This window comes from Watersipora subatra, chromosome 3, assembly GCF_963576615.1.
Source record: "Watersipora subatra chromosome 3, tzWatSuba1.1, whole genome shotgun sequence".
NCBI lineage: Eukaryota > Metazoa > Bryozoa > Gymnolaemata > Cheilostomatida > Watersiporidae > Watersipora > Watersipora subatra.
Window position 1 is genome coordinate 13,865,328 of NC_088710.1, and position 26,626 is coordinate 13,891,953.

General features: G+C 35.5%; 3 protein-coding genes across 3 annotated transcripts in view; 2 read left to right on the forward strand and 1 right to left on the reverse strand.

Moving 5' to 3' along the window:
* Positions 1-251: 251 nt before the first annotated feature.
* LOC137391760 (innexin unc-9-like) lies at positions 252-1,445 on the forward strand. Its single transcript, XM_068078293.1, has one exon. The coding sequence runs from the start codon at positions 252-254 to the stop codon at positions 1,443-1,445; it is 1,194 nt and encodes a 397-aa protein (XP_067934394.1).
* Positions 1,446-1,849: 404 nt separating this feature from the next.
* LOC137391118 (mediator of RNA polymerase II transcription subunit 19-like) lies at positions 1,850-8,476 on the reverse strand. Its single transcript, XM_068077482.1, has 6 exons — positions 8,182-8,476; positions 7,278-7,431; positions 6,120-6,219; positions 5,248-5,347; positions 4,573-4,674; positions 1,850-2,285 (listed from the first exon to the last, which is right to left on the reverse strand). Exons 1-6 carry the CDS (start codon positions 8,354-8,356, stop codon positions 2,275-2,277), a joined length of 642 nt encoding a protein of 213 aa, XP_067933583.1. The 5' UTR covers positions 8,357-8,476; the 3' UTR covers positions 1,850-2,274.
* A 288-nt stretch (positions 8,477-8,764) lies between these two features.
* The window catches only part of LOC137391996 (syndetin-like), a 32,218-nt gene continuing 14,356 nt past the window's right edge, over positions 8,765-26,626 (forward strand). Inside the window, exons 1-18 of the mRNA XM_068078576.1 lie at positions 8,765-8,917; positions 9,709-9,909; positions 10,058-10,129; positions 10,738-10,862; positions 10,972-11,125; positions 11,884-11,966; positions 12,948-13,089; positions 14,874-15,014; positions 15,664-15,678; positions 18,241-18,379; positions 18,605-18,782; positions 19,572-19,761; positions 21,075-21,278; positions 22,144-22,220; positions 22,673-22,788; positions 24,595-24,686; positions 25,714-25,743; positions 26,389-26,564. Of these exons, the coding sequence (XP_067934677.1) occupies positions 8,876-8,917; positions 9,709-9,909; positions 10,058-10,129; positions 10,738-10,862; positions 10,972-11,125; positions 11,884-11,966; positions 12,948-13,089; positions 14,874-15,014; positions 15,664-15,678; positions 18,241-18,379; positions 18,605-18,782; positions 19,572-19,761; positions 21,075-21,278; positions 22,144-22,220; positions 22,673-22,788; positions 24,595-24,686; positions 25,714-25,743; positions 26,389-26,564 (2,177 nt within the window). The 5' untranslated portion in view covers positions 8,765-8,875. The remainder of the gene's footprint in view (positions 8,918-9,708; positions 9,910-10,057; positions 10,130-10,737; positions 10,863-10,971; positions 11,126-11,883; positions 11,967-12,947; positions 13,090-14,873; positions 15,015-15,663; positions 15,679-18,240; positions 18,380-18,604; positions 18,783-19,571; positions 19,762-21,074; positions 21,279-22,143; positions 22,221-22,672; positions 22,789-24,594; positions 24,687-25,713; positions 25,744-26,388; positions 26,565-26,626) is intronic.

Here is a 26,626-nt window from a genome sequence, read left to right on the forward strand (position 1 = left end):
AAAGTTTGCTGCCTGAATAAATACAATGTGTCAATAATCGACATGCGAGTGAGACTAACAGACATTAAAGCTCGGTTTGACGTAATAATAACAGAATCGAATTTAGCCTAGGATACGGTAACCCTGCGCTATGGAGTACAAACTGTGAGCAAGTCTGTCTCAGGCACAGGCTCAGTAAGGAGAAAGTTTTAAAGATATGCGTGCTAAGTTATTATATAAAGTTCTAACGTTTCATGTATTTCCCTTTTAGAATGACTCTCCTCGAAGCTCTCTATCCGTTGACGGAAGTCTCCGGATTGAATCGACGGTATGATGACGACTGCGTCGACCGTCTCAACAGCCGATATACAATGTTTATCTTCATAGTACTGGGTATCATTATCAGCACTCGTCAGTATGTCGGTGACTCAATATCGTGCTGGGCACCAGCAGAGTTTTCTCATGAATGGATCGAATATACCAACAAAATCTGTTGGATCAGCAATACCTACTACGTGCCGATGGATGAGGCGATACCAAACCGAGATGATAATAAGGATGTAAAAATTGCTTACTACCAGTGGGTGCCTATCGTGATCTTTTTGCAAGCTATTCTCTGTTTAGCGCCGAGTATGGTATGGCAAACGCTGAACAATCAGAGTGGGATTAACGTAAACAAAATTGTGTCGGTAGTGACTGGAAAAAAACACGGCGGCTATGGAGTAGGAGAGAATACTATTAAGTATATTGTCAAAAATTTAGACAGAGCCCTCCGATCACAACAAGAGTATCGTACAGGATGTTTTGCCAACCTTCGCCAAAGCATCGCTCGAAACTGCTTCATCATATGTGGAAAACGATATGGAAACTATTTAATAATGCTCTATCTATTTGTTAAAATTTTGTACATCGCAAATGGAATCGGACAGCTGTTCCTATTAAACGCTTTCTTAGGCGATGGGTACTACTTGTACGGAGTAGAGGTAGTAAAAGATATAGCTCAAGGTAAGAACTGGACGACGTCTCCAAGGTTTCCTCGAGTAACTCTTTGCGATTTTGATATCCGAGCTCTTGGCAATCGAATACACTCATACACCGTGCAGTGTGCCTTACCTATAAACCTTTTCAATGAAAAGGTTTACATATTTATCTGGTTTTGGCTGGTATTCATTTCTATAGCGACTGTTCTGAACTTTGTTCTGTGGATGTGGACACTTTTCAGAAGGAACCGCCGACAGTATGTGCATAAATATCTTAAAATAATGCACAAGAATTTCGCAAAGGATGATTGCACACCTTCAAAAGAATTCTGCGAAGACTACCTACGGCAGGACGGCATATTCGTGCTCAGGATGATCGCTAAAAACACGAATGACGTGGTTGTAGGATGGATAATACAAGAAATGTGGGAACATTATAAAAAGTACCATCCACAAACCTCAAAGAAACTTTCTGAAGACGTTTAGCATTGGCTTCCATGTTGGAATAAATGGCAATTAGAAACCAGTTAATTCCCAAGTTAAAGGATACCAAGTTAAATGTGGTATAATTTATGAAACTTTTAAAGCACTCGTTGCAGAAGAACCCCGTTATATCTAGTTTTACACTCTGTAGTAAACTGATGTAGGCAGTCCTTATTTTGTCTGTCTAGATATTACAAAATTATTTATTGGAAGCAATTGAGGTTTCATCTGTTGAACATCATATAACTCTAGCTGTAGCAGTTTTAACTGGTCTGCTAATACCGCAAGCCACTGACTGGAGCGTGACACTTCACTGATGGATAATTGTTCAGAGAAAGTTATAATGTTATTGTTATAATATAGCCGGAGTGAAAAGTTCTCCTGAAATAAGAAGTATGCGGGTGGATAGATATGGAACAGCAAGAAATAACACTTAAACATGGTTTGTCCGTACAACACACTGTGTATTGTATCTTATCAATCCATAGAGAAACTGTTTCACAAGTTGAACATAATAGAAACATTTTATATTTTTTAAATTATTTCCAATGATATTATTTTGTAACTAGTAAATTTTATGCTGACAGCAAAATGGACCAATGCGTGAATAGTATTAAATGATCAAATAGACTGGCCAATATACTGTATGTTGCGACTATACATATGTCATTTATGTCTATGTACAACTATGCATTGTCAGTTATGTTTATATACGATGTATTGTGTGCTAATATAATATATAACTACAGACAAGCAATAAAAACATGCTCATAAATATGAACTTTCAGCCACTACTCCTGGTCAGAGGTCTTATGCATATGACTCCTTGGTGTCATGGAGACCCTGCAAAAGAAAGGCAAGCAATCTCTGTTCAAAGAAAGCTAAACGAGCATACGGTATATATCACATTTGAACAGCTATCTTGAATTTTTAGCACCATTAGTCAACTTCGACTTATGATCCTATCAACATACGGACTTTTCGATATAAGATAAAAAATGTTGAGCAAATGTATCTCTCAAAATATGAAGTTTTTGAGAGATGCATAAATCTCTCGAAATATCTCTCAAAATTTTCACAGAAAACTTCTTAAAACATAATTCTTTAAATTAGTACATATGTATGCAGTTTTCCTTCATATTATTTTGTTCTGCAGTACTTGAATAATAATAAAAAAGGCTTCTACCTTTCTTGACAGTCTTAAAAATGGCTAGTATGAGTGGTAGTAATGGTAAAATAAAGTGGTAGAATAAAGGGAGAAAGTAACGTTGCTCTTAGCAGTAAAACAGCAACTATATAAAATTTAAAAAAATTTTGGGCAAATGTCTGCGGATAGTATACTTGAAGAATCTTCCAAGCCATTTATAAAGTTATTTTAACCTAAAGCTTACAAAGTCTAAGAGAGACGAATCTCTATCACCAACTCTGGGATAGAGATACATCTCTCTATCACCAACTCTGAGTTGTCTCTCTTAGGCTCCCAGATATATATATATATATATATATATATATATATATATATATATATATAACAGCCTATACATTTCTCTATAGCAGTTATTGTGAGAATGAAGGTATGTGAGGCAAAAACATCTTGGAACCAGAACAAAAACTCGAAACAAAAAACCAACCATGAACAACCTCCTTCCAACCACCAACAACCACCTCGCCAGAAGAGATATATGAGCAGTCGAAATAACATTTAGAAAGACACATCCCAAATTTTAGGCACATTTCCAAGTTTCTGCTGAGCCATATCTGTACATTTACATTCATATCATTGTAACAATATCTAAATTGCTCAGTTAATGAAACAATCTAGAAAATCATAAATACTGATGCTAGCCTGAGCCCAGCCAACCTCAACGTGTTCACCCTGTATAAGGAACTTGTCTCTGCTGAAATAAACTGCTTTAAATACCCAATACTCCTCAGTTAGTTTGGCTACTAAGTAGTGAGTCTAACGTCTATAATCTTTGCTTTAAAACTTTAGCTACGAGCAAGCTGCAGAAAAATATTAGAGTTGTCTGCTCTATATCATCTAGTTTATACTTGGAGCAGATACACTAAAGCTCTGAGCATTATAGCATCAGTCTAGATCAATTAATTCAAGGAATTTTTGTTACAATTGATTTACAGACGAGATTCTGTTTACAGCCAAAAAAATCTGGTTTGCTTTAATTTGAAACAGAAAACATCTCAACCCCAGCATCACCTTGATCTTTTCGTTAGCAATTTCCATATTCTGAGCAGTGAGAGATCCTCAAATCGTGCCCATAAAGCGCAGAGAATGTAGCTGCACAATTATTAAGTAATACCTAAAGGCAATTGACGCAGGCGGTAGAGTAGTGTCGGTTTACTGATTTAAATATACCGAATCGGAGTTTCATTAAAATCAATTTTTTATTCTAACCATTAACCCTGGCTTCGGAGAAATGGATGGCCAAACAGAGATCTTTTTTTACAATAGTAAATATATATAGTAGGCATTTTTGTTTTACTCTATTAAAATATAAAATATTTTTCTTTGTAGCGTAGATTTTGCAGTCTAGAAGGAAAATGAAAAATTCGATGTAAATTGACATTAAAGGTGCACGCTTCCCTGAACGCAACATATTCATAATACATGTACATGTGCAATAAACATAATATGTGTACATGTACAATAAGCATAATACATTTACATGTATTCTGTTCATAATACAACATGTACAATAAACATATGACATGTACATGTATTATGAATAACCTTTTTGACATGTTTTTAATGAGTCATCAGCACATTTATTTTCCTTTTCTAGCTGATAAGAGTAACTTTATGTTCATTAATTATATTTATTCACAGACACATACTGTAAAGAATTGCAGTCATAGATTTCTCAACTCTATAGTAGTGATAGTGTACCTTACCTTCAAAGTCTATGAGCCTTCTCAACTACAGCTTTTGATGTGATTTTACAAACGTGCTTACAGCCAATAAACAGCAACAAAAAATTACAAATGAATAAACTGGCATGGTCATTTTAACTAGACAATTGGTAAGTTAAAAGCTAATGAAAAAGTGGAAACAGGTACTAAGAGGAGACAACTACTGATGAAATTGTTATGAAACACGAGTAATGATATTTACCCTTATCTTTTTCTTTCTTTTTCTTTTTATCTTTACGTTTCTTAGGCTTGTCTCTTTGGCTCTTCTTCTTTTCTCTAACTCTCTTTCCCTCAGCCGCTTCATCTATATCAGATTAGATGAGTAAATATCCAAACCTGCTCCTAGAATTTTCTAGAACGCTGACCAAGAAGAAATGACTCAAGTAAACAAGGAGTATCGATAGTTAAAGTGGCGAGTATCAGTGACAGATTGAGACAGTACAAGAAAGCAAGAAGAACTTTTAAAAAAAGACTGAGTGCGAGGAGAGTGAATGTAAATAGAAATGGTGGAATGATAGGAAATGGATAAAGAAGCTAACGTGAAAAAAGAATGAGAACAGGCAGCATGTAATAAAATATACACATCATTAAAAGCATGTTATCCATAGAACTCTTTTTAGAAGGTTAAAATGAAAAACAAATTATATCAATACAGGCAATTGAAGTTATCTTCTCTACCCTTTGATAAGCTAGCGACAGTGCCTTGAACATTCTTCATTAAGATAAATGTATGCCTTAAAGCGCAGCTGTGTTTTACTAACATTGCGTATTAAATGGTCTATTTTATACGATATCCACTAGAGGACACCCGCTAAATAATAAGTTAATGTACATCCTGTAAAAGAAACCTACTAGTTATGCACCCTACAGCACCTACCGGGTGGCTGGTAGGTCATTGCACTGGTTCCTGGGTTTACTTCAAGTTTTGATCTCTTCGGTTTTTTTTGTGGAGCAAATAATCGGTGCTGCTCAGGTAGCTAAAATATCCAATACGCTAATAAATAATAATAAATAATAATACGCTTTAAATAAATACTCCGAGAATAAACTGAAATATGCAACATGAAACTGGGAAGAGACAAATTTCATACATCTTCTATTAGGGAAACGGTCACGCAGAGTTCAATTAATAAATACATGCTGTGCATTTACATGCCACAACTAACAAATCCTGCATCCTGACACTGACCAGCAGGTGCTTACACATAGTAGTCATCAATAAAAAGATTCCTAAACTTCTTGTTGAAAATAAAGCATTAAATCTCAAACTGTGCAGATCTACTAGTGGTTCAACATTTTATTGTTTCAAAAGATGGCAAACAATCTTTCTCAAATTTGCTATTGAAATCTTGGAATAAAGCATCCATATCGCAGAAGATTTGATCTCTAACCCTCCAGTTCACCAGTCCGACACCTTACCAATTCAGCCATACAAGCTTGATGCATTCAGGCGATATATGTCGCTATATGTGAGCAATAACGCTACCGCTTTCGGTCATGACACAAAGTGATGGCGTAACATTACGGAGAAAAGTAGCTCTTATTAGTAAGCTTACTCAAATTATCATTTGGCAATGTGTCAGACAACTCTCATTACCTATCATTGTTTATAAGCTAATTTTAATACCCAGGCAATGACGGGTAGCACAGCTAGTTAACTAATATAATTAACTTCGCTAGAAATGTAAGAGCTGGATTTTTGATAAGAGGCTAAATTAGCATTGAGAGGCTGTATAAGCTGATTAATACCTGTCCTGGGTGCAGACGGAATCCTGCAAGCTGGCTGCTCGATAAAGGTACAAGTTCTTTGCCTGTGATTGGTGGTCGGTCTATTAATGACCGCAAGGAGCTGTGAAATAGCAATAACCTTTCAGAACTCACAGTTATCGCTCTCCAGAGCACAACTAATGAGCAGGACCACAGGCTAAACTGGTCCATGAAGAATTTTGTTAGGATTTACCCTAAGTGAATGCCAGTCTGAGTCTCAATCTGGCAGAATCAGCTTGCTATTAAAACTATATATTCAAAACCTTGCTATTACTTACACACCTTATGGTTTCACAGCATTTTATTTACAATGTGTAACCTTATATCTAAAAGTAACACAATGATTTAAACAAATATATACTAAAATAATAAATATTTTATAACAAAAAACTCTTGTGTCAGGCCTTGTCAATAAATGAGTATACTTATAAAACAAACTAACAAATTTTATGTTAAAAGTTGATCGAGTATTAGACAATAGACTTGCCATGAAGAGAATTAAAACAACAGACTGCAACTACCACAGGCGATTAGTAATTGATGTATTAGATTTTGTGCCGGAGACCTGTATTATATAGAGTCTGAACTTGCAAACCAACGGTGATGGTCTAAGTAATTTCGTGGTTCCAAGATTTCCAATGTAATCGTGAGATACTTGTTTGTTCAATAGATAACTGTTATAGATTAACAACTTTCGTAACAAAACTTGTTGAACAAATAAAGATTTACATACTAACTTGAGTTCTTGTATACCTTTTGGTAAAAATAGCATAAGATGATATGAATCACTTCACGATAGATCGCGAAATAGTAAAAGTTACTAGCATATTTTATCCAATAAGCTATAGCAAATGATTTAATCAATTTAATTTACTCATTTAATCAATACACGATTGATCAGTACATTTATTTATTGATCATTGTATCGATTGTACATTTTCATTGTTCTGCCACACGCTGTGTTATACTATGTTGGACATATTACAAATTTTAAATAATTAGTATAAGTGAACATCAGTTAGTTCGCTACTAACAACAATAAAACAACAATTAAAATAACTAATAAAAAAGATGACACTAACCGTTATACTATAGTGGACCAACTACAAAAAAGGAAAATAATAATTAGAAATTATTAACCTGCTCTCATCAGAGGCACTAAGGTTGATGCTGCCAGGTAGTGAGAGAACAGAACTCAACTCTTCTTTCATTTTCTTACCACAGAATTTAGCATAAGCATTCTGAAGGCCATGATGATGAATCAGGTTCATGGAGCCAGTCACTTCAGAAGGTTCTAGAATAATAGATTTCAAATAGCTTGAGAAATTTTGTGAGCTAAATTTGTGATGGATTGATTGAGCAGATTGAGAAATGTGAGCAAACTGAAAGCAACCGGCAGCTAAAAGATAATGAATTAAAAGAATATGAGCTAGAGTATTTTAGTCAGCTCTGATTGCATGAATGCTCCTTTTAACCATAAGTAAGCCAAGGTCCAAACTATAGCATACTTCATATATGTGAACATCATTTGAAAAGTTTAGTTTCAACACAAGTAAAATTTTGCAAATACATTTTTATATTCAAAATACATACCAGTATATATATAGTAGGCTTATGAATGACGGGTGGCACGCAGTACATGTATTTAAAATTTAAAACTACAAAAACAAATGAGAAATTAAAGCCAACTTTTTTGATGCAAAGTGCAAACAACTTCAATTTTACAAAAATTGTATGGGATTGATAACTCACACTTTTTAAAGCCTATCAAGAAAAATATTCAAAGACTGCCATAAAAAACTTAAGTTCTGTGTGACTTCTGACTAGGTTTTAAAATTCGGTCTGAGACAATGTTAAACTTATTAAACTTTAATCAGTCACTTACACAAAATGTTCTTGAAGGTTATTGAATTTAGCTGAGTAAAAAGAACCGAGTCTTAATCAAACACTCGCGCTCATGCCTTCGTGAAATCGGGTGGATGTAATAAATCCACTGTTACAACAATTTAAACATTCTAAATAGTGGTTTGTCTTGAAGTATTACCTGGTAAATCTTTGCAAAGATAAAACGGTCCCTTTGGAACAATAGTAGGATTTCGACCAAGAAAAATCGTGGTTTTAAGAGTACCAGAGGAGTCTTGTCTCGGTATGTTAGAAACCACTTGAGGTGATCTGCCACCCTTTGGACTAGTTTTCAGTGGTGAATCAAACGAGGCCATTTATAAAATTAACGTAACACAACACATGACATATGTGGTATTCTTATATTTATTGTACAATTTTATGAGCTAACGAATGTAGTAGCATTAATCAAGCATTAACCATTTATTACAGTAAGTTTTTGTATTATCGCTCCTTTTTATCCGCGACACAAAATTATCTCGTACTATGTTGTAAAGTAATATATTTACCTGTCGCTAATGTGAGTTGACTAAACATCAGTAGACTGCTGAAGAATATTAAATGTTTATAAAATGCTAGATATAAACACCACGTTTTTAATAAATAAAAACATTTAATTAAAAAATATTAACATAACCTATACGTATAAAACTTTCTATACAAAATTCTTGGAAAGGTATGTTATTTGCGAGGCACACAGAGGACATCCTCTTTTTTAGAATAAGTTCAGTATGTACTGTATAAGACAATGGTCTGTTGACCTAGTATTGTTAATGCTTAGCAATGTAGATGCTTGTGCTTAGTTTTTCGTGGGAATATATTACTGTTACACAAATATGGATATTAAAAAACGGCTGCAATCATTGGTAAAATCCAAGGTAATACACACTACATTTGCTTACTTTGCACATCTGATTATTTTGTTATTCAAAGCTTCTTTATTCCCTTCCCTATTGCTGCAACATCTTTGTACTGAAATTTCGTTCATCTATAATTTATAGAAAACTGTTTTGCGAGTTGACTTACAAAGTAAGTTACAAGTGACATCTTTGCAGATGTCTTGTTTTATGTTGGACCTCAAAAAGGCTGACTGTCTCAAACTCCATAATCTGTGAAAGGTTTCAAGTATTGCAGAAAATAAAAAGAAGTCGTGTTTTACGTTTTTTGCGTAGCTATAGCAATAACAACTGGCATGAAACGCTTTGGTAGTTGGGTTATATAAAAAAAACCAGTATTATCCCATTTGGCTTCATGTTTCTTTATCTGCAAACATGTAAAAAAAAGTACTAATAAGAAATTAGTGTTGCAACTAAACCATCTCTGATCTGTGTTATACACGAGGATCTGATTCGTTTGGGATCTGTGCACTGCCCTTCCAAGGCATGATAATTGAAACTGAACAGTTTGATAGACATTAGAATTCAAGTAGAAAATTGCTTTGCCCTATTGGATATTGATACCTCACACAAAACGAATATTTTTCTCAGAATTGCTATTGAAAAACAAACTGAAAATTTTGTTTTGCATCTTCAGTCTTGGTAGGCCTATATGCAACACTGAACTTTGATGCATTTTGTGTCAGCTAGTGTACTATGTTATAGCATTTATGTTTTATCTGTTTATAATGCTTTACCTTTTTTATTTTTTAGTGTTTTTCTGTTTATTGTAGGGCTCATTGCCGGGTGGATTAGAAGGACATCAAGACCTTACACAACTGTCTTTAAGCGATGAAACAGCTATTAGCAAGTTTAAAGAGCATGTTGCTGAATCACATCATGATCCACGAATTGATCAAGAGAACATTGACAGCATCGAGGAAAACTATTTTACTTTTGATAGTAGTTTTGACCCTAATGCATATGAATTAAAGGTGAGCTTCAACTTGTAGTGAGCTTCAACTTGTAGCTAGCAAAAATAGGCCTACTAATACATTTGGGGATGCGCTGAATTATTTTCAGTTTGTAAAAATGTTAGTTTTCTATACAAATACTATGGTTGTTGTGTATTGCATTTTATAGCACATAAAAGATGGAGTTACGCTGTCAGATATTGCTGCACGAAGAGACAAACTTTGCAAACAGCTGAAATCTGTGAGTTATTGGGATTTACAGCTAAACTTGTGCTTACTTTTAAATCACTGACTGATTTAATGTTATATTATTTTATGTTTTCACAGGAAAGCATTTCATTACTACAGCTATTTTAGGGCCATAAAAATTATAAGTTTAACATGCTGGTAAAGTCGGCCTTTTGGGCAAGGGTATCATAATTTGTGGGATGAACAGAGTAATGCAAGCCACCATACTGCCTCAGTTGAGAAAAATGGACAGATTATACAGGATCACTCATGACGTGACAACCTATGGCATAACAGCAGTAAATGCAGTTGTTAGATATAATAGTTAGGTAGCTTCACAATAAGGCTTGCCATGGTTTCATGGATCACCACATTTCCTTACCAATCTTGTATCAATGCAGTCAACTAGGGGTTCAAAGGTTACTCAACTAGACAGACCGCTAGCTGTTTCAGATTATATTTTGTCACACCGAGAGGGGATCGGCACAAGCAGCTTGCCTGACTTTTTCAACTGGGCTGTAGTTACATTTTTTAGAATCATTTGTTACAAATTACAGAAAGTGGTGCATAATGCAAGTGATTACGTCTGCACCATTTCTAACTGGATATCACATGCTGCAGGTCTCTAAGAGAGTGTCTGAGCTAATACTGGAGAACCACCCAGCTTATGCAACCGAGCTAAAAAGAGTCATGGAGCTACAGCAATGCTTGTGCACAGCCCTGACCATCTGCACTAACAGCAGGCTGTGAGTCAATCTTTCTTAATACCTTTTTCTTGATCAAGTTTTTAGAATTTTTTTCAAAATTTTTAGTTTTTCTATAAAGTTTTGTAAGTTTGTGCTCTTATTCTGGCAGATCACTGAAACACTCTCAGCAAGAGTTTACGGTGGCCAGTCTTCGTATGCTCGCCAATCATCGGAAGCGTCAGCAGTTGCAGGGCATTATGAGGTCTCTTAAGACTATAAAAACTCTGCAGCGGACTGATGTGCGTCTCAGAGAAATGCTTCAGGTGATATTACGCAGACTGAGAGGTAGTAATATTTCGTAGCCCAGTTTAAGGGTATTGTTTGGAGCGGAACAGCTTATAATCTGAAATTGCTTTTGAATAAATGGAAACTACTTTTAGCTAAAATGAAACTACTTTTAACTAAAATGAAACTACTTTCAACTAAAATGAAACTACTTTTAACTAAAATGAAACTACTTTCAACTAAAATGAAACTACTTTCAACTAAACTTAAATGCCTTCAACTGAGCTGGAATTACTGAAAAACAAACCGAAATTCTTTACAACTAACCTGAAACTACTTGTAAGGAAACTGAAACTGTTTATGACTAAACCGAAACTACTTAAAGGTAAACTGAAACTTCTTATTGTCAAACTGAAACTACGTATAGATAAACCGATTATTGGCACTTGAAACTTGCAACTTGAAACTTATTGGCAAATTAAAACTATTTATGGCAAGTTTAAATGACCAAAAATCTACTGAAACTTCATATTGGCAAACTAAAACATTCTATTGTGTGAGTAAACTGAAACGTCATACCTGTAACCTAAAGGTTTTTATAGGTTGCGCATTTAAATTATAGACTAAAACCTCTTTCAAGCAATCTGAAACTTACTACTAGGACTCTGTGTGATCTATAACATCTCGCGTTGACACTCCATTCTATGAACATCATCGTCAATAATGCTTCTGATAGGAAGTTAGTACCAGCTTATACTACTTGTGTTCATCTCACCTTTGTGTATAACCTTTGCAGAAGGAAGACTATGCTGGTGCGATTGAACTTTGTCTGGAATGTCAGAAGGCTGCCAGCATATTTCGTCACTACACTTGCATCAGGTAATCTTAAATATGATGTCAGTCCTTCAAGTATGAGAGCAATTTTCTACCTCTTCTTACTCTGTCTTTATGATAATATATGACTAGTAACTATGTAACAGGGCTTCTTATAGGGATGTGATGTTATATTGTCAGAGAATAGTTATTGGAATGGTATCCATGACCAAATATCAAGAAAATATCCATCATGACAAAATCATTTAGCTGTATGCACCTCGCTAAACTTGGATTTATCTTCTATATGCCCCTTTCATGATGAATGCTCAATGACCTGCGAGTGAATCCGCTAAATCATTTTGTCATACAATGAACATGTTTGTTATGAAATCAGTGTTCAGTTATCATATCCTACAAACATTAACATATTTATAATGATCTTGGACATGGCTTTTAGTGGCGCATGCCATACATTTAACTATCCACTGTCAATGGATTTTGCTTAATTCAGTTATCATAAACCATTGTGTACCTCGGTCAAGGTAAAATCTCATGTATTTCGTCTCAAAATGTGAGGCTTAGCCAATTAGAATTTGAGTTCCTCACATGTACCTAGTCACATACTCCCTACTAACAGGTATTCCAATCACGCACCACTACATGTAAGAAGTGTTAATTACTTTAACACTTCCAAAGCAGCCTTGGTCGGTCTTGTGTTATGGCCAACTGTTACGTCTGTGCTGTGATACCAGCCGGTGCTGCTTTCTGCATGCTTTTGGAAGTGTTAAATTGATTTAACGTGCGCCGTAGACTAACCTCAAGTGAATGCTGAATTTATTATAGTAAATATTCCTTGAGTTAGTGATTGATGTTGACAGTGCTGATTGAATAGTAAAATAGTGCATCAGAAGTGTTCACATCAATCATCTCAATATTAGTTTTGGGATGCGCCAATGGCTGTTGTAGATGAATTCGTTATTCAGTCTAGCTCACAGTTATTGTAGCATATGTTTGTTTGAACCCTGTTTATGTCTGGTGCTTCAGTGAGCTCAACTCCAAGTTGCAAGATACTCTGGAGAGCGTGGAAGAGCTCTTGGACACGGCCCTTCTAAAAAGCTGCAATCACTTTGATCTCTCTCACTATACCAAGGTTCAGCTCGCCTACAGCTTGTTAGGCAAAACTCAGGTGCCTTGCTCTCTACATTTTTTACCTCGATATACATCTGCGTGACCTCGAATCTCCAGGTCTGCAGTCAGGCAGTGCTATTTATTAGGCCAAGCAGCTACATTGCTATATAATACAATAATTGTGGTCATACTCATTACACCAATTAAAATACGCACGCTTGAAGCACTTGGGAAAATGCTATTGGTTATTACTAGAATGCTTGAAAATCATGATTGCAAAAGAGATCATTACGCGTAATGATTATTACGCTGACTTCAAACACGGCTCTTATTATAGTCAAGGTTTTGACTAGCTTAAGTTACTCAAATTCATTGGGTGATTATATTATTACCTGTGCAACGCTCAATGCTACATACACTAGTATTCAGTTAGCGTATGTATAATTAATATTTATATAAACATTTATTTAGATATATTTATATATTCAATGATATATTTAATTATAATATATAATTACCGTGATTCTATTTTAATATACAAAGTATATACAGTGGTGTTAAAAAGTAGTTGAGCTCTTTAAATTGGCCAAGACATCCACTGTTTTTATTGATTAAACTAGTTAGTTATGAGCTAAACCTAGCAAAGGTGTGTATCGTTAGAAAGATTAAAAGTTGTAAAATTGAAATATTTCATTTAGAGTTACTTAACACTTTCACTGCCATCCATGTAAAAATTTAGCGTTCGGCCTACTGCTAGCCATTTTACTGGAAGTTGCCGGTTTGGCTGCATGATATATATCCAATTTTTTCAATTTCAAACCCTATCTAGAACATTTTTGTTAAATATTTTATGTTGCCAACATGTTAACAAACAGAGCTATGCAAAAAATTCAATGTACTGAAATTATGTGCATTGCTAAAGCTATGTAAAGCTATGTGGAGCTACAAAGCTGTAACGATCCTCTACATTGTTCCTTACTCTTACAAAACTACTACTTTCACCATCATCAGAGTCAGTGCTCTCGCGTTCATTATCTGAGTACTTGATTAATTCTGAATCAGCTATGACATCATCAACAAAAGCTATTCTGTTTCTAACACGGGAGGTGCTTGCGGGAGTCATATTACAACTAAAAGGTTCGATCATAAGAAAATAATGTTCATATTTTACTGGGAATTTTCTGACCAAAGATTATAATTTGCTTCGCGAATATAGGCTAATATTTTAGAGAATTATTCAAACAACAATATAATACTGATAATATAATACTAATAATACAAAACAAATAGTAATGATCATTGGTTATGTTGGCACGAATCATTAGTCTTCAGTTACACGCAACCACAGTAAATTTTGCAAAAATGTGTCTGCGGCAGGCGGTCATAGAATTCGGATGAACTCGCGTATTGCAGTGAAAGGGTTAAATGCATGCCAGCTCACATTCCATAGGAAAACGGAAGTGAAGAAATTCCCTTTCCAATGTTATATAGTATCCTATAGTTTGTGGCAGACAAAAAAGATATTGGTAATAAACTGCGAACTTTGCCTAAAAGTGCAGCCGATCCATTGTTTTGGAACATCACTGCGTATGATGTAATAAATAAAATGGAGTTTATTGCAATCGATTCCTGGTACAATTTTTTGCTTAAGCAATCGTCTAACACTAGAAGAAAACTAGGTTTTACGGTGCCATAGTTTTGTGCGCACGGGTAGTTGGTTCATGTTAATTACCATAGCTGAATGCACAATTGTGTGAATCCCTACACTGAGATGATAATTTGCTTCGTTTGTTTGGAGTTGTTCTCTCTACGCAGCTGCATTTCTTATTGCACTCTTTATAGACTGCTATGGACCAGCTGCACATGCATTATGCGAGTACAATCCATAATGTGGCCTTCACAGTGGTGCTTGGCTACGTGGAGCTTTGCTCTGGTACAGGCGACAGCACCTTTCAGAAGAAGCAGTATGCCGAGCTCTGTAAGGTCAGCTGTCTTTGATCAACATTTGGTTTTTGTAAAGTTTTGCGTGATAAGCGATGCTTTTCTCTGACTCATTCATGTTTTCATGTTAATCCGCGAGTTTCCATCATCCGCAAAATAGAAATAGCAAAAATCTGCAAGTTCAGCTAGTTTTGTAACTCGCAAATTTTTACCAAATGTTTCATATTTGTGAAAAATCGAAACGGCACTTGCAGATGATGCGCAATAAAATGCAAGTTATTTAATTTTAAACATTTTTTACACATCATTCATTCTTATTTTGATTTAAACAGTTTCGAGTGCGCCCTTTGACCTATGGCGTAGAAATCCTTATATTTTTTAACATGCGAATGTCCTTTGAAATTCTTATCGCAAGGTAACTCAATGTGCGCACAACTCCAAATCCGCATCATCTAAGTCATCGAAGCATAACCATCAGCTCTTATATCTCATTGTGTTGAGAGGTAGGCAGGGTTTACGATCCAATTAAGATGCTTGACTGGGGCGGAGACATGGTTAGCAAACAACCCAAGGTTTAGCTTACTTTTGCAGATGTTGGATGGAATACTCATTATATCCTCTCGTACAATATATTGCTGTTACAATGACTATTCCTGTTTTAACATTAATATTTACATTTGCTTTTTCTCAGGATCTCGAGAACATGGCAAGTACTCTATATATTTGGTATTTGTTTACACTCTGACCAACTTTAGCTTTGGCTCTATACTGTACTGCTAGCTCTGTATATCTCTTAGGAATCGTTGCTGGAAGCTATTTTTTAGCTTAAGAGCAGAGGACACAGTAGATTGGTGCATAGTGAATGTCTGCTTTTTAGCTGATAGAAGCGTGAATGGTTTAACCTGGATAAGAATGTGTTTGTGTGCTATTATGTGTGAAGGGTATCGCATGTGGGTGGTTGGCTGGCGGACACTTGTGGTCAATATTTATGAATGTTGATGTGAATGCTTGTGTTCAGTATTTATGAATGTTGATGTGGATCCTTGTGGTCAATATTTACAGTATAAATTTTGTTGTGGATGCTTGTGGTCAGCATTTTTAAATGTGGATGCTTGTGTTCAGTATTTATAAATGTTGATGTGGAGCCTTGTGGTCAATATTTATAAATTTTGATGCGGACGCTTGTGGTCAGTACTTATAAATGTTGATGTGGATCCTTGTGGTCATTATTTATAAATTTTGTTGTGGTCAGCATTTTTAAATGTGAATACTCGTGGTCAGTATTTATAAATGCTGACGTAGACACTTATGTGCTACCTGTTGCAAAAATAGTTGAGAACCTAAAAAGTCTATGTCAGAGAGCCAATGCTAACAATGTCACAAGCCCCTAGATGAATTGACATTCCAAAAGTTCCATATGTTCAACCCTTTGTTAAATAACTGCAGGTGCTTTTTTTTGCATTAAGAGTTGACCTGATCTGGGTAGAATGCTTGCTCACCAAGTACATGCATATCTGTAAAGAGGCCTCCTAAATGTTATATTTGGCAACACTGACTCTGAATTGTAACAGTCTATTAAGTCAACATAGTATAAAGGATGCATACATATATATGTATAACATAATAATCAACCTTACTATAACTCCCAACTATCTGCTCACTGACTAACTGGATTCACACTTGTTTAGTTTTACTGTTTTGTCCTATCTATGCATTTTCAGCCACTCTAACAAGGTTCTCCTCCTAAACATTAATTTATTTGTAAAGTTTCTATTTTTATAGGATTTCTAGCTTTTACAAAAGGGATCAGCAACAATGTACGATTGTTCAGATTATAAAAAATAACTATTGCCCAATAACAGTTGACCTGCAGAGCATTTAAAAATGTTTTGAAATTTTTTAAAGAAATAGTTTTTATACAATTTTATCAGATTTGTGATGACAACAAAGTTTATATATATAATTATAGCCATATTTCAACGTTGAAGTTTATTTGCCATTCAGCCACTGACACGCATTTCTGTTTGGCGCATGCAGCAAGCACTTGTTTGTGGTTGCCATGTACAAATTGTCATCTTGGCTAGAATACTCAATAGTGCTGAAGTCATTTGTTATTTCTTCGTTGCACTTCATGTACACTTTTACAGTCAAACCTCTTCATACGAAGGTAATTCATTCAAAGATTTTCTTTGTATGTTAAAACCGTCATATGTTGCAACACATATTTCTATAAGAGTGCATTATAGTCCATTTAATTTGTTTCAAAGACATCATATAACTTCTTAATAAATACTGCGGATAGTTAGCATATCATTATATTCAATTCATTATATAACGCTTTGTAAAAAACTAAACTTAAATAATTTCTATAAAAAAAACTAAATAATCAATAAGGAGAGGTTTTGATTGTTACTTCACCTTAAAGACAAGCCAACAGAAATGTAAGTCTGACACTGCAAATGTTTGGTGGAAGAGTAAGTGATGGAAATACATGGCGTAACTTACTCTAACTTACACTAGGCGGAGTTTATAGCTTATTTATATTTTATCCATTTATTAGCTATCACATTTTTTTTCATTTACTTTCGCTAACAAAACCGAAATGTGTCAAAAAACTTTGATAGCCAATGTTTGAAATTATCTTTATATAAAGTCAAGTATTTGCTCTAATTGTATATTATGTTGGAAATGATGATTTTGAAAGGATTGTAAGAAGAGGTTTGACTGTACCTTGTCTGGCTATTTCTCCTGATTAAGTTAGCTATACTGTTAGGAAGGCGTGACTAGTGGAGTGCCAGTTGCGATTGTGCTAGTTGTAGGGATGCACCAGCTAGCACATCTTACTCTGTCATAATAGAAGCTGTCTAATCTCTTAAACATTCACACGCTGAGGATGAGGTAGCTTCGTTATGTAGTACTAACGCGGGCTATTAATATGGTATGTTGGCTCAGTTGTCTTAGCTTTGGGAAACAATTTCTCTGTTTGTTTTATAAAATGATGTATAAGTAATAAAATTGTCATTGATACTCCTTTTTTATTTTCGACCGTACAAATTATAAAATGTAATGTTTAGAGGTTGTGCTGTCTGAGGCTGCGTTTAGATATCTAGTATCGAATTAATATTGAACAATTCGGTCTAATATTAATTCAATTGATGAGTTTTTTTAGCAAAGTTCTTCTGTATACGCAGTTGATGCGCTTTTAAGCGTCTTAGGGATGCCAGGCTAAAGTCAGCCCCTGTATATTTTAGTTACAAACTATTTGCAGCACATCACTCATGAGTCATTTATTCCTTGCTTCTTGGGACTATGCAAAGCTCTCTGGGGAGTTCTTCTTAACTATCACAAGACAAGAGAATGGCACGCTAGCCAGGAGGGCTCAACTCCCACTAGTACTTCTGATGATAGTAAGTGACAGATAGATGTTTGAGGCTAACACTGGTTGGAAGTGCACATTTATGCAGCAATAGCTTCAAATTTATCTGTGAATTACTATTCCACATTTTATCGCTAAATCTCATTATTCAGCTGCTATGGTTTGGATGAGTCTCATAGCTCATAGTCTCATAGCTGTCTATCATATATAATTTCGACTGTAGGAGTGATGTCAGGTGATGTGGCTGATTGGTTAGTTTTAGATATTGCATCTGGGGAAGATTTTGATAGAAAGTACGTCGCACAAAAATTGGAACACGGCCGAGGAAGGCTGTGGCAAGAAATACAGCTCAAAATAAAAACATTCCTTCTCGCCATTGATCTCTCCAACTTCAAATTCAATGAATTCACCCAAGTACTCAATCTTGTCAACAGGTTAGTCTAGTGAAAGGTCACTAAGTAAGATGTGCCTAGTGTGCCAAAATTTACTCTGGAATAACAAAGAAAAGTGGTTTTGAGTGTTCCCGATCCTTGTTAGGGTCAGTCAAATTAAACTTTGACCTCTATTACTCAGTTTAAGATGACATATAAATGGCTTATAAAATTGCAGTCATCATGAGCTTGCTCCTGTATGTAGCTGGCAAGCTACCTTAGGCTGCACACTTTGGTGTTGCTAGAGGGAGATAAATCCAATCCGCTGACTTGGCTTAGCTGTTCATTGCAGTATGAGGTCATTGCATGGCTAGGCATCTTTCCTCACAAAGTAAATTGACTAATATCATGTTGTCATTCATGTTATTGGCCTTGACCTCGCTTCCCTTGGCCATGACAAATGTCAAATCTATGACAGTGCTTATGGCTTTGATCAAAGGGAGATAATTTTACTGCTAAATTAGCATAGCTAACAAATACAGGAATCATTCGCTATAGCAAAAATATTTAGTTTTGTTGCCGATTGCGGCAGACATAACCTGTAGTCACTATCATGTATATAGTTACATGTATATTTACAACTAGTCAATATTGGGAGTTGTTCGCTCAGGCTTTCTTACCTCCGAAATTTTGTTTTCGCTTTTTCCTGTTTACTGGAATATTTTATAAATTTTCAGTTTTTTTGAGTTACTCAAATCTAATTTGTTGGTCAGCACTGAGGCTGAGAAAGTTGATAGGTGAGAATGCTGTGTCTTTTTGAAGCTGATAATTCTCTTGTATCTGTTCTTAAAGGTTGGTGTCCATCGGCGAAGATTTTTCTGGCTCTAAGTCTGAGCTTTTACAGGAAGCTATGCACACTCAGACCCAGAACTACTTTCATAGATACCACTCAGGCTGTATGGAAGAAGTGAAGATGTTTCTGGAGAATGAAGGGTGGGAGTTGTGTCCTGTGAAGCCCTCCTTTACCATACTCCAATTACAGGTTTGTGGTAATAACACGTCTATGGCAACGATAACATGTCCAGGCCCGTATTTCCTGGGGCGGCTGGCCAGCTGAGCCGCCCCAACCTTTTAAAAAATTTCGGCGGACAAGTACAGTCAAACTCAGATCACTTGCTCTCGGATAAAATGTAGAAATTAATTTTATCTCGAACACTTGGTTAATTCGAACGTATTTGTTTGGTCCGTTCCCACCCAATGATAAATTGCTTTAGATAACTCAACCTCAACATCATTAACTCAAACAGTTATTTGCCCAACGGCTACGAGGATGGTTTTTATCGCTGTAGAATATCACTTTATTCCAAGCCATAGAGATAAACATTAACTTTTAATAGTCCTTGGGCGTCATTATTATCATGATCGGCAAAATATTCTTGTTAACGACTTTTAAAAAGGTTTGCGAAAGGTCAAGTTTTACCAAACATTCGTTTTGCAATGGCCCAACGAAAGCGTAAAAACCTTCGGATGAACTTAAAATAAAATCGGCAAAATTGATCTTTGTTGAAACACTCAAAAGAAAAAGATGTCTTTTTTCTTAGCGTTTAGCTGCGGCCAAGTTTAGCCTATTTTATTCTAAAAACGTACTGGCAGTCACATCACCTCAAACAAACAAATCTCAAATAATAGAAAAATATTTATACTTTCCAATAAAAAATTTTAAAACTACAAGAGAGGCCCGGTTGAGGCCCTACATAAAAGAAACCTGCTGAGGGGGCTTACACCATCCCCCCTCCAAACCCTCAGATGTTCATAACTAGTTGCCTAACATTTGCTGCCCCAACTTGCAACCAGGGAATACAGGCCTGAACATGTCTATGGCGATACATCTTTGAACGATGCTTCTTTGTTCTGTCTAGTTGTTTTGGTATTCTGTTTGTCAGATGTTAGAGGTGATATGCTGTGTATGCTGCTGTGTCTATCTATAGTGGTGTTTCTATTGCTAATGCTTTTTATCGATGCATTTATAGTAGCAAATTTGTGATGATATGTCTATGAAGATGAATGGTGATATGCTTATGATCACACATATGTCTATGCTGCTGTGTTTATCTATAGTAGTATTCCTATGATCAGGTGCTTTTTGTGCTGATATGTCTATGATGATGAGCGCTATATATTGTGAGGTCAAGGATGAAGTGTCTGCTATAACAGATCAGTAGAGGTTGATGGTATAGAATGCTGCTCTAACTATATAGTCTTGAAGGCTGCATCATTAGGTTAGTGTATATTATCAAGTTAAACAAGTGAACCGGATAATACTGCGATTGCTGATTGAAGATGATTGGCTTACAGGAGTTTAGTTTTATGCGCAATACTGGTCACTCAAGTGGACTGACAATCCGTACAAAGCTTTTCGCTGGCTCCGATGCCACTCTCTCTTCCACATCTTCAGCGAGTGAACTCTGCCAGTCGAGCAACCACTTCTCTCGGGATGTTTCGCCATTCGATGAGCAACCAGATGAGGAGGTGCAGGAAGACTTGTTCACTACTAACGGGGTTAGTTGTTGGTGTGGTTAGAGCTGGAGTACTAAAGGAATTCTTCAGTGATAGCTGAGCTTTACTGCAGAGTTCTATAGAGTCAAACCTCAACTTATAATCACCTTGATGCTCAAACACGCGACAATTTTGATATACAAGGAGCAGTCTAACATTGTATGCCAAGGTTTGACTGAATGTTGTTTACATTTAAGGGATAATCTCTGTTTCATTTTTAAAGATACAAAGAATTTTTAAAATGTTGAGAAGTTGTAACCTTTTCACCTTTCAACAGTTAGACTTGCCTCTGTTGGCACATGGAAATGCTGCCAACTACACATGTTATTATTGTACACACAATACCATAGAAGGGTATATAACAACGTAGTAAAAAATCATCTGTTTTCCTTTTTCCTGTCTTTGCAGATAAAACTGGGATATTTAATAACACTTTTCTAATTTTAACAAAACCAAAATTTAACATCGAGTAATAAATGTTAATGATCAATAAGGGATAAATAAATAAATTTGGTTTCTGAATCATTTTCATAAATTGCCTAGACTGTTCTGCTGTATTAGCTCTGTATTATTATTTGCTAACTCTTAAACCTCATCCGCTTATTTATATGTTTTCATTACGGTACTTTAATAGTCATAATTCTCTATAGAGGTAGTAGATTTGTTCATCCGCTAAGATGGTTGATAATATGACTCGGCCTACAGAAAACATTTTTGGTCACAAAAAGCTATTAGTGTAATAATTACTGTTGAGTGAAATGGTGGGGCAGATTTATGTCTGTTTGCATACAATTATCCTTGTTCTAGTTGTCAACTGACAGTAGAAGTAGGCAGTTGCTATCAGCTAATTTGTCACTCTGTCTCCCAGAATGAAGACTCGTCCGACAGCGATGCTGACATAGCCAGTGAGTTGAAGGCTGATTACATAGATGAAGAAGTTGACAGGTATGTAGTTTCTTTTACTTTGCCTGATTCTATGTCAATGGTGAGTTTTAACAGATATAGTCCATTGCAGGCAGACTTGTTTGTTTCACGAGTATTGTCATCAATTTTTAGCGTTTGCACTGAAAATGACATTCTCCTGAAGGAATGATTCCTTTTTATAAAATATAGTCGAAAATACTAGGCTCTAGAGGTCTATAAAATATTTTGTAATATAAACACCCTTAATGTTTATAACACTTGACAGTCAACAATGATTTAACAATAAATGAAATGCATTAATGCTTCGTCATATGAGCATGGCATTGTTTTAAAGTTTTCCTAAGACATCGCCATTATTTTTTTTAATATGAGTTGCTGAAATCTCCGCTAATAAGTTCTTTTTTTATTGTATGAAAAAAAATTTTATATCAATTTTTTTATATTGCAGTGTATTTATTAATCGTTTATTGTAGTCCTTCCTCTAGACCAAAGCGAAAAAGCATGTTACGAGAAAAGAGCATGGATAAGGACCGGCGTGTGAACGCCCCTGTGCTGACTAATTCATCATTAACAGTTCTTAGGCAATTTGGTCAGTATCCATCCTCGCTCTCAGTCTATAAGTCTGTCCTAATTTTTATTGATAGAAAAGTTGAATAAACTCATGTAGCTCGGACATGAGACAGCAATAGAGGCTCAATCTAAACAATTATTCGAATGTTATTTTGGACTAATTTTTAACATAAATACAACAAAGAGTTGTGTGCTCTTATTCTATTGAGACGAAGAGAAGACTATTCTTAATCTCATGCTATGTAACTAATAATAGTTGTTTATTATATGTTTGTGAACTGCTCTCTCAACTGCTACCAAAATTTGCTAAAAGGCTTTTCGGTAAACAGCTATGAACCTTTTTTGATCTCTATCTTATTGGAAAGTCTAAGGGTTTATGTTCTATGAAATCTTGTTTTTCAGGAACCTAGTAATAATTCTAATCTTTAGTCCCTAGGCTACATTGGGAGACACGTTGAAGAGCGTCAATTTATTTTAAATTCCACTTTGTCATTCAGTGTGTTTTAGTTTGTGTAAAGGCTGAGCGTTTCCAAATTGTTTGGCTGATTTCATTTTATCATCACACGCATAGCATATGCTCCATGCCTTCCGCCAGGTCGCTAAACATATTTGGTTTCAAAACTTCATCTGGTTCCTGAAAACCAGCCACTTAAAGGTTGACTTGCAACAAATTTCATATTACAGTTATTTGGTATCAAAAAATTTACCATGTCTTACTCTGTTGTGTTGAAGGTGCCAAATATCTGGAAATGTGATTACAAGCTCTTGAAAGCTCAAAAACGAAAAGCCGCCATAGATTGGAATCCATTTATTTCTCTGACGTAGTCATGACAGTTTGGTTATTGTCTTGTCACGTGATGTTTTCACGTGAATTGAAAGGCCAATAAAAAGCTCAATATAAACTTATCGTAGCACTAGTTTATGACAAACACTTCGGGTTTTACCGAAGACCCCGTATCAAATATAGATGCTCGCTACTTTACAGTTTTGTTTCGGCTTGAACTAATCGTCAAGTCGTAATCTGATCATGTGACCCAATGCTTCGAAAATAATTTTTGCAGCACTTTTCGATTATCACAGGTGACCAATAGGCTCGTCATGATTATCAGACAATGATATGTACTCCTTTGAGCTAAGGTAAAAAAATTAAAAGAATTTTTACGGTAAGTTATAAGATATCACTGCTAAAAGTGACAGCATTACGATGACGATAAAACAGACGCGTAAGAACAATAGACATGGTTTTATTGAATGCGTGAAGTATATTTGTGAAAATATTTCGGCGGATAAGGTTGCACGAAAGTGTAAACAGAAACCATCTACCACAACTACGACATATTTGAGCCGTTTTGGAAAGAGAATCCAAACTACGGCGGTCTCGTGTGGCTGCGATTAACTGTTTGTTTTTTAGCTTTTAAGAGCTTGTAATCACATTCTCACATATTTTCCACCTACAACACAACAGAGTAAGACACGGTGAATCTTTTCATATCAAATAACTTTAATGTGAATTTTGTTGCAAGTCAACCTTTAAAGAACCACCTGCGGACTATATGATTGAAAGTTAAAGAAATTCTGGACATTGTGTGGCTTACTGCTAGTATTACTTGACTGCTGCCGAGATTTTAACTTCAGCTCTTGAAGACTAGTTGGACATGTGCCTACAAGTTAGAAAAGATTTGTTATTAGTAATTAGTTGCTTATAACAAAAGTGAGTTTTAACGGCTGAATTTAAGTTGTTATTAAAATGCATGTGTAGCATATGTCTTTATTAACCTTCTATTTGTGTGTGGCTATGTTGGTAGACTGAGAATGACTGTTGCAGGTAAATACATGAAGATGATGACCTTGCTAGAGCCGATTGCTTTTCAAGTAATAAACAGCATGTCTCAGCTCTTTGACTTCTATTTTTATACAGTGAGTACTGGGAATAAAAATAAGGATTGTCTGTTCTTGCTTTTACTAAGTGATCAATTGTTTTCTTTTTGCATTTAAAACTTTGTCCATTGTGTGATACCAAACGAACTAATAATGTAGGGCCAGATTTCTACTTCATGTGGGACGACACATACTCGTATATGCTGTCTTTAGGCTACAAAGTTTGGTGTTTTCAGAGGGAGATAAACTTACTTGACTTGGCTTGACTACTAGCTGCTGTATAAGGTCATTGCATGTATAGATACAGTGTTTAGAGATAGGCCCAACATTTAACTGGCATAAGAGTTGTGCTTCCATCTGTTATATTAATTATATGTTAATTTATATGCTAATGAGTATTAATCAGTAGTTATGATTAACTGTTCAGTTGCAGCGCTATGAAGATCTGGGAACCTAAGTTTGATATTAAATATTCTGTTTCATGTCTCTAGCAAATTCCTTTGGAAATCAACTTTGGATTACTGGTTGTCCACAGTCTTCTGCCAAAAAACATACATGTTATATAGCAACAAAGTCATAAGATTTTACTGTTATTGTATGTTTTAGATATGCAGTGTATGATTTGGACAATATTGGTCATTTCCTTGTGTTTGTTTAGCTAAAATATTTTTAGCACAAAGTTCACATATACACCTCTGCACAGTCGCTGTAAATAAGACATGACAAAAGTAGACACTAAGTATCGCTACATATAAGTATACACGGCATACTTGCTTGACTGATCAGGGTATCAGCGATGTTATATTAGTTTTTACTTTTTATTATGGATTGATGAAAGAATTGTGATGAGAGCGAAGATGTGTCAGTCAGACAGCTACCTGTAGCCAACTAAAGGTATTTGTGTGACTCTATGTTGACATAAAGTTTCTGACCTTGAAAGTTGTGTTCAGGATTAGCGACTTCTCTATGACATGTTCTTTGCTCCTGCACCGTTGACAGTGTTTTACATTTAATGGTTTTATCATTTATTCATCTATTTTACAAATTAGCATGGTCTCTTTTTTAGGTTTACAAAAGATTTGCTGTGATTAAGATGGTGAGTTACTTATTGAAAAGAATCAATTTGTGAATGACCCACTCTATGATTTTTTAGCACTCTATGTCTTCGGTACCACCGCTCTTTGTCCTTAGTACCACACTCTGTTTTTAGTCCCGCGATGTCTTCAGTATCATTCTATGTCTTTGGTACTACTCTATGAGTTGACTATCATTCTTAGATGATAGTATCACTCTATGTGGTACAGCAGGTACTACTACAGTAGTAGTGGCAGTTTATTTGAAACACTTAATAAATCAACAGTAAAAGTGGAATCTTGTGAAAGTGGACCTAAGTCTTCAGTGAGTTTCTAGTAGAAGTTTGTGTTTATTAAACATTAAAAACGACAAAAAGCTAGGTTGTCATGGAACAACGATTTTTTTGCTCATATATTGATCATTTATTATTATTTGCTGTTATCATTATTGTATGAACTTTGCATTGTTCAAATACATCGCTACAAGGTAAAGTCAATAGCAAATACCTGGTCATATAACTGGGTCATCGTCTGAATTTGTTAAGTTGCAGTAAGACAAGTTATTTTCATTGTTAGAGGCATAGATTTCAATTGCTCACTTTCATACCATGTTTTGCTCAACCAGCCAACCATTATATATGATCGTAAAGATGAGTCTTCTTGCGTAGGGAGAGGATCCTACGGATGCTAAATCTGGCATTAGCTCAAAGCTGCAGGCAACTCTCCAGAGGCTCAATGATGATTTTCAGTGCAATGGAACCTCAGGCTATCAGGAGTTTGGAGGCAGCGGTACTGCGGAGACCTTGTACAATCTGTCAGAGAAGGTTGTGGCCACAGAGTCTTTGTAAGCATATAGTTTAGTTATTATTATATTGTACTTGAACAAGATGGTTGGAATGGAGTGAG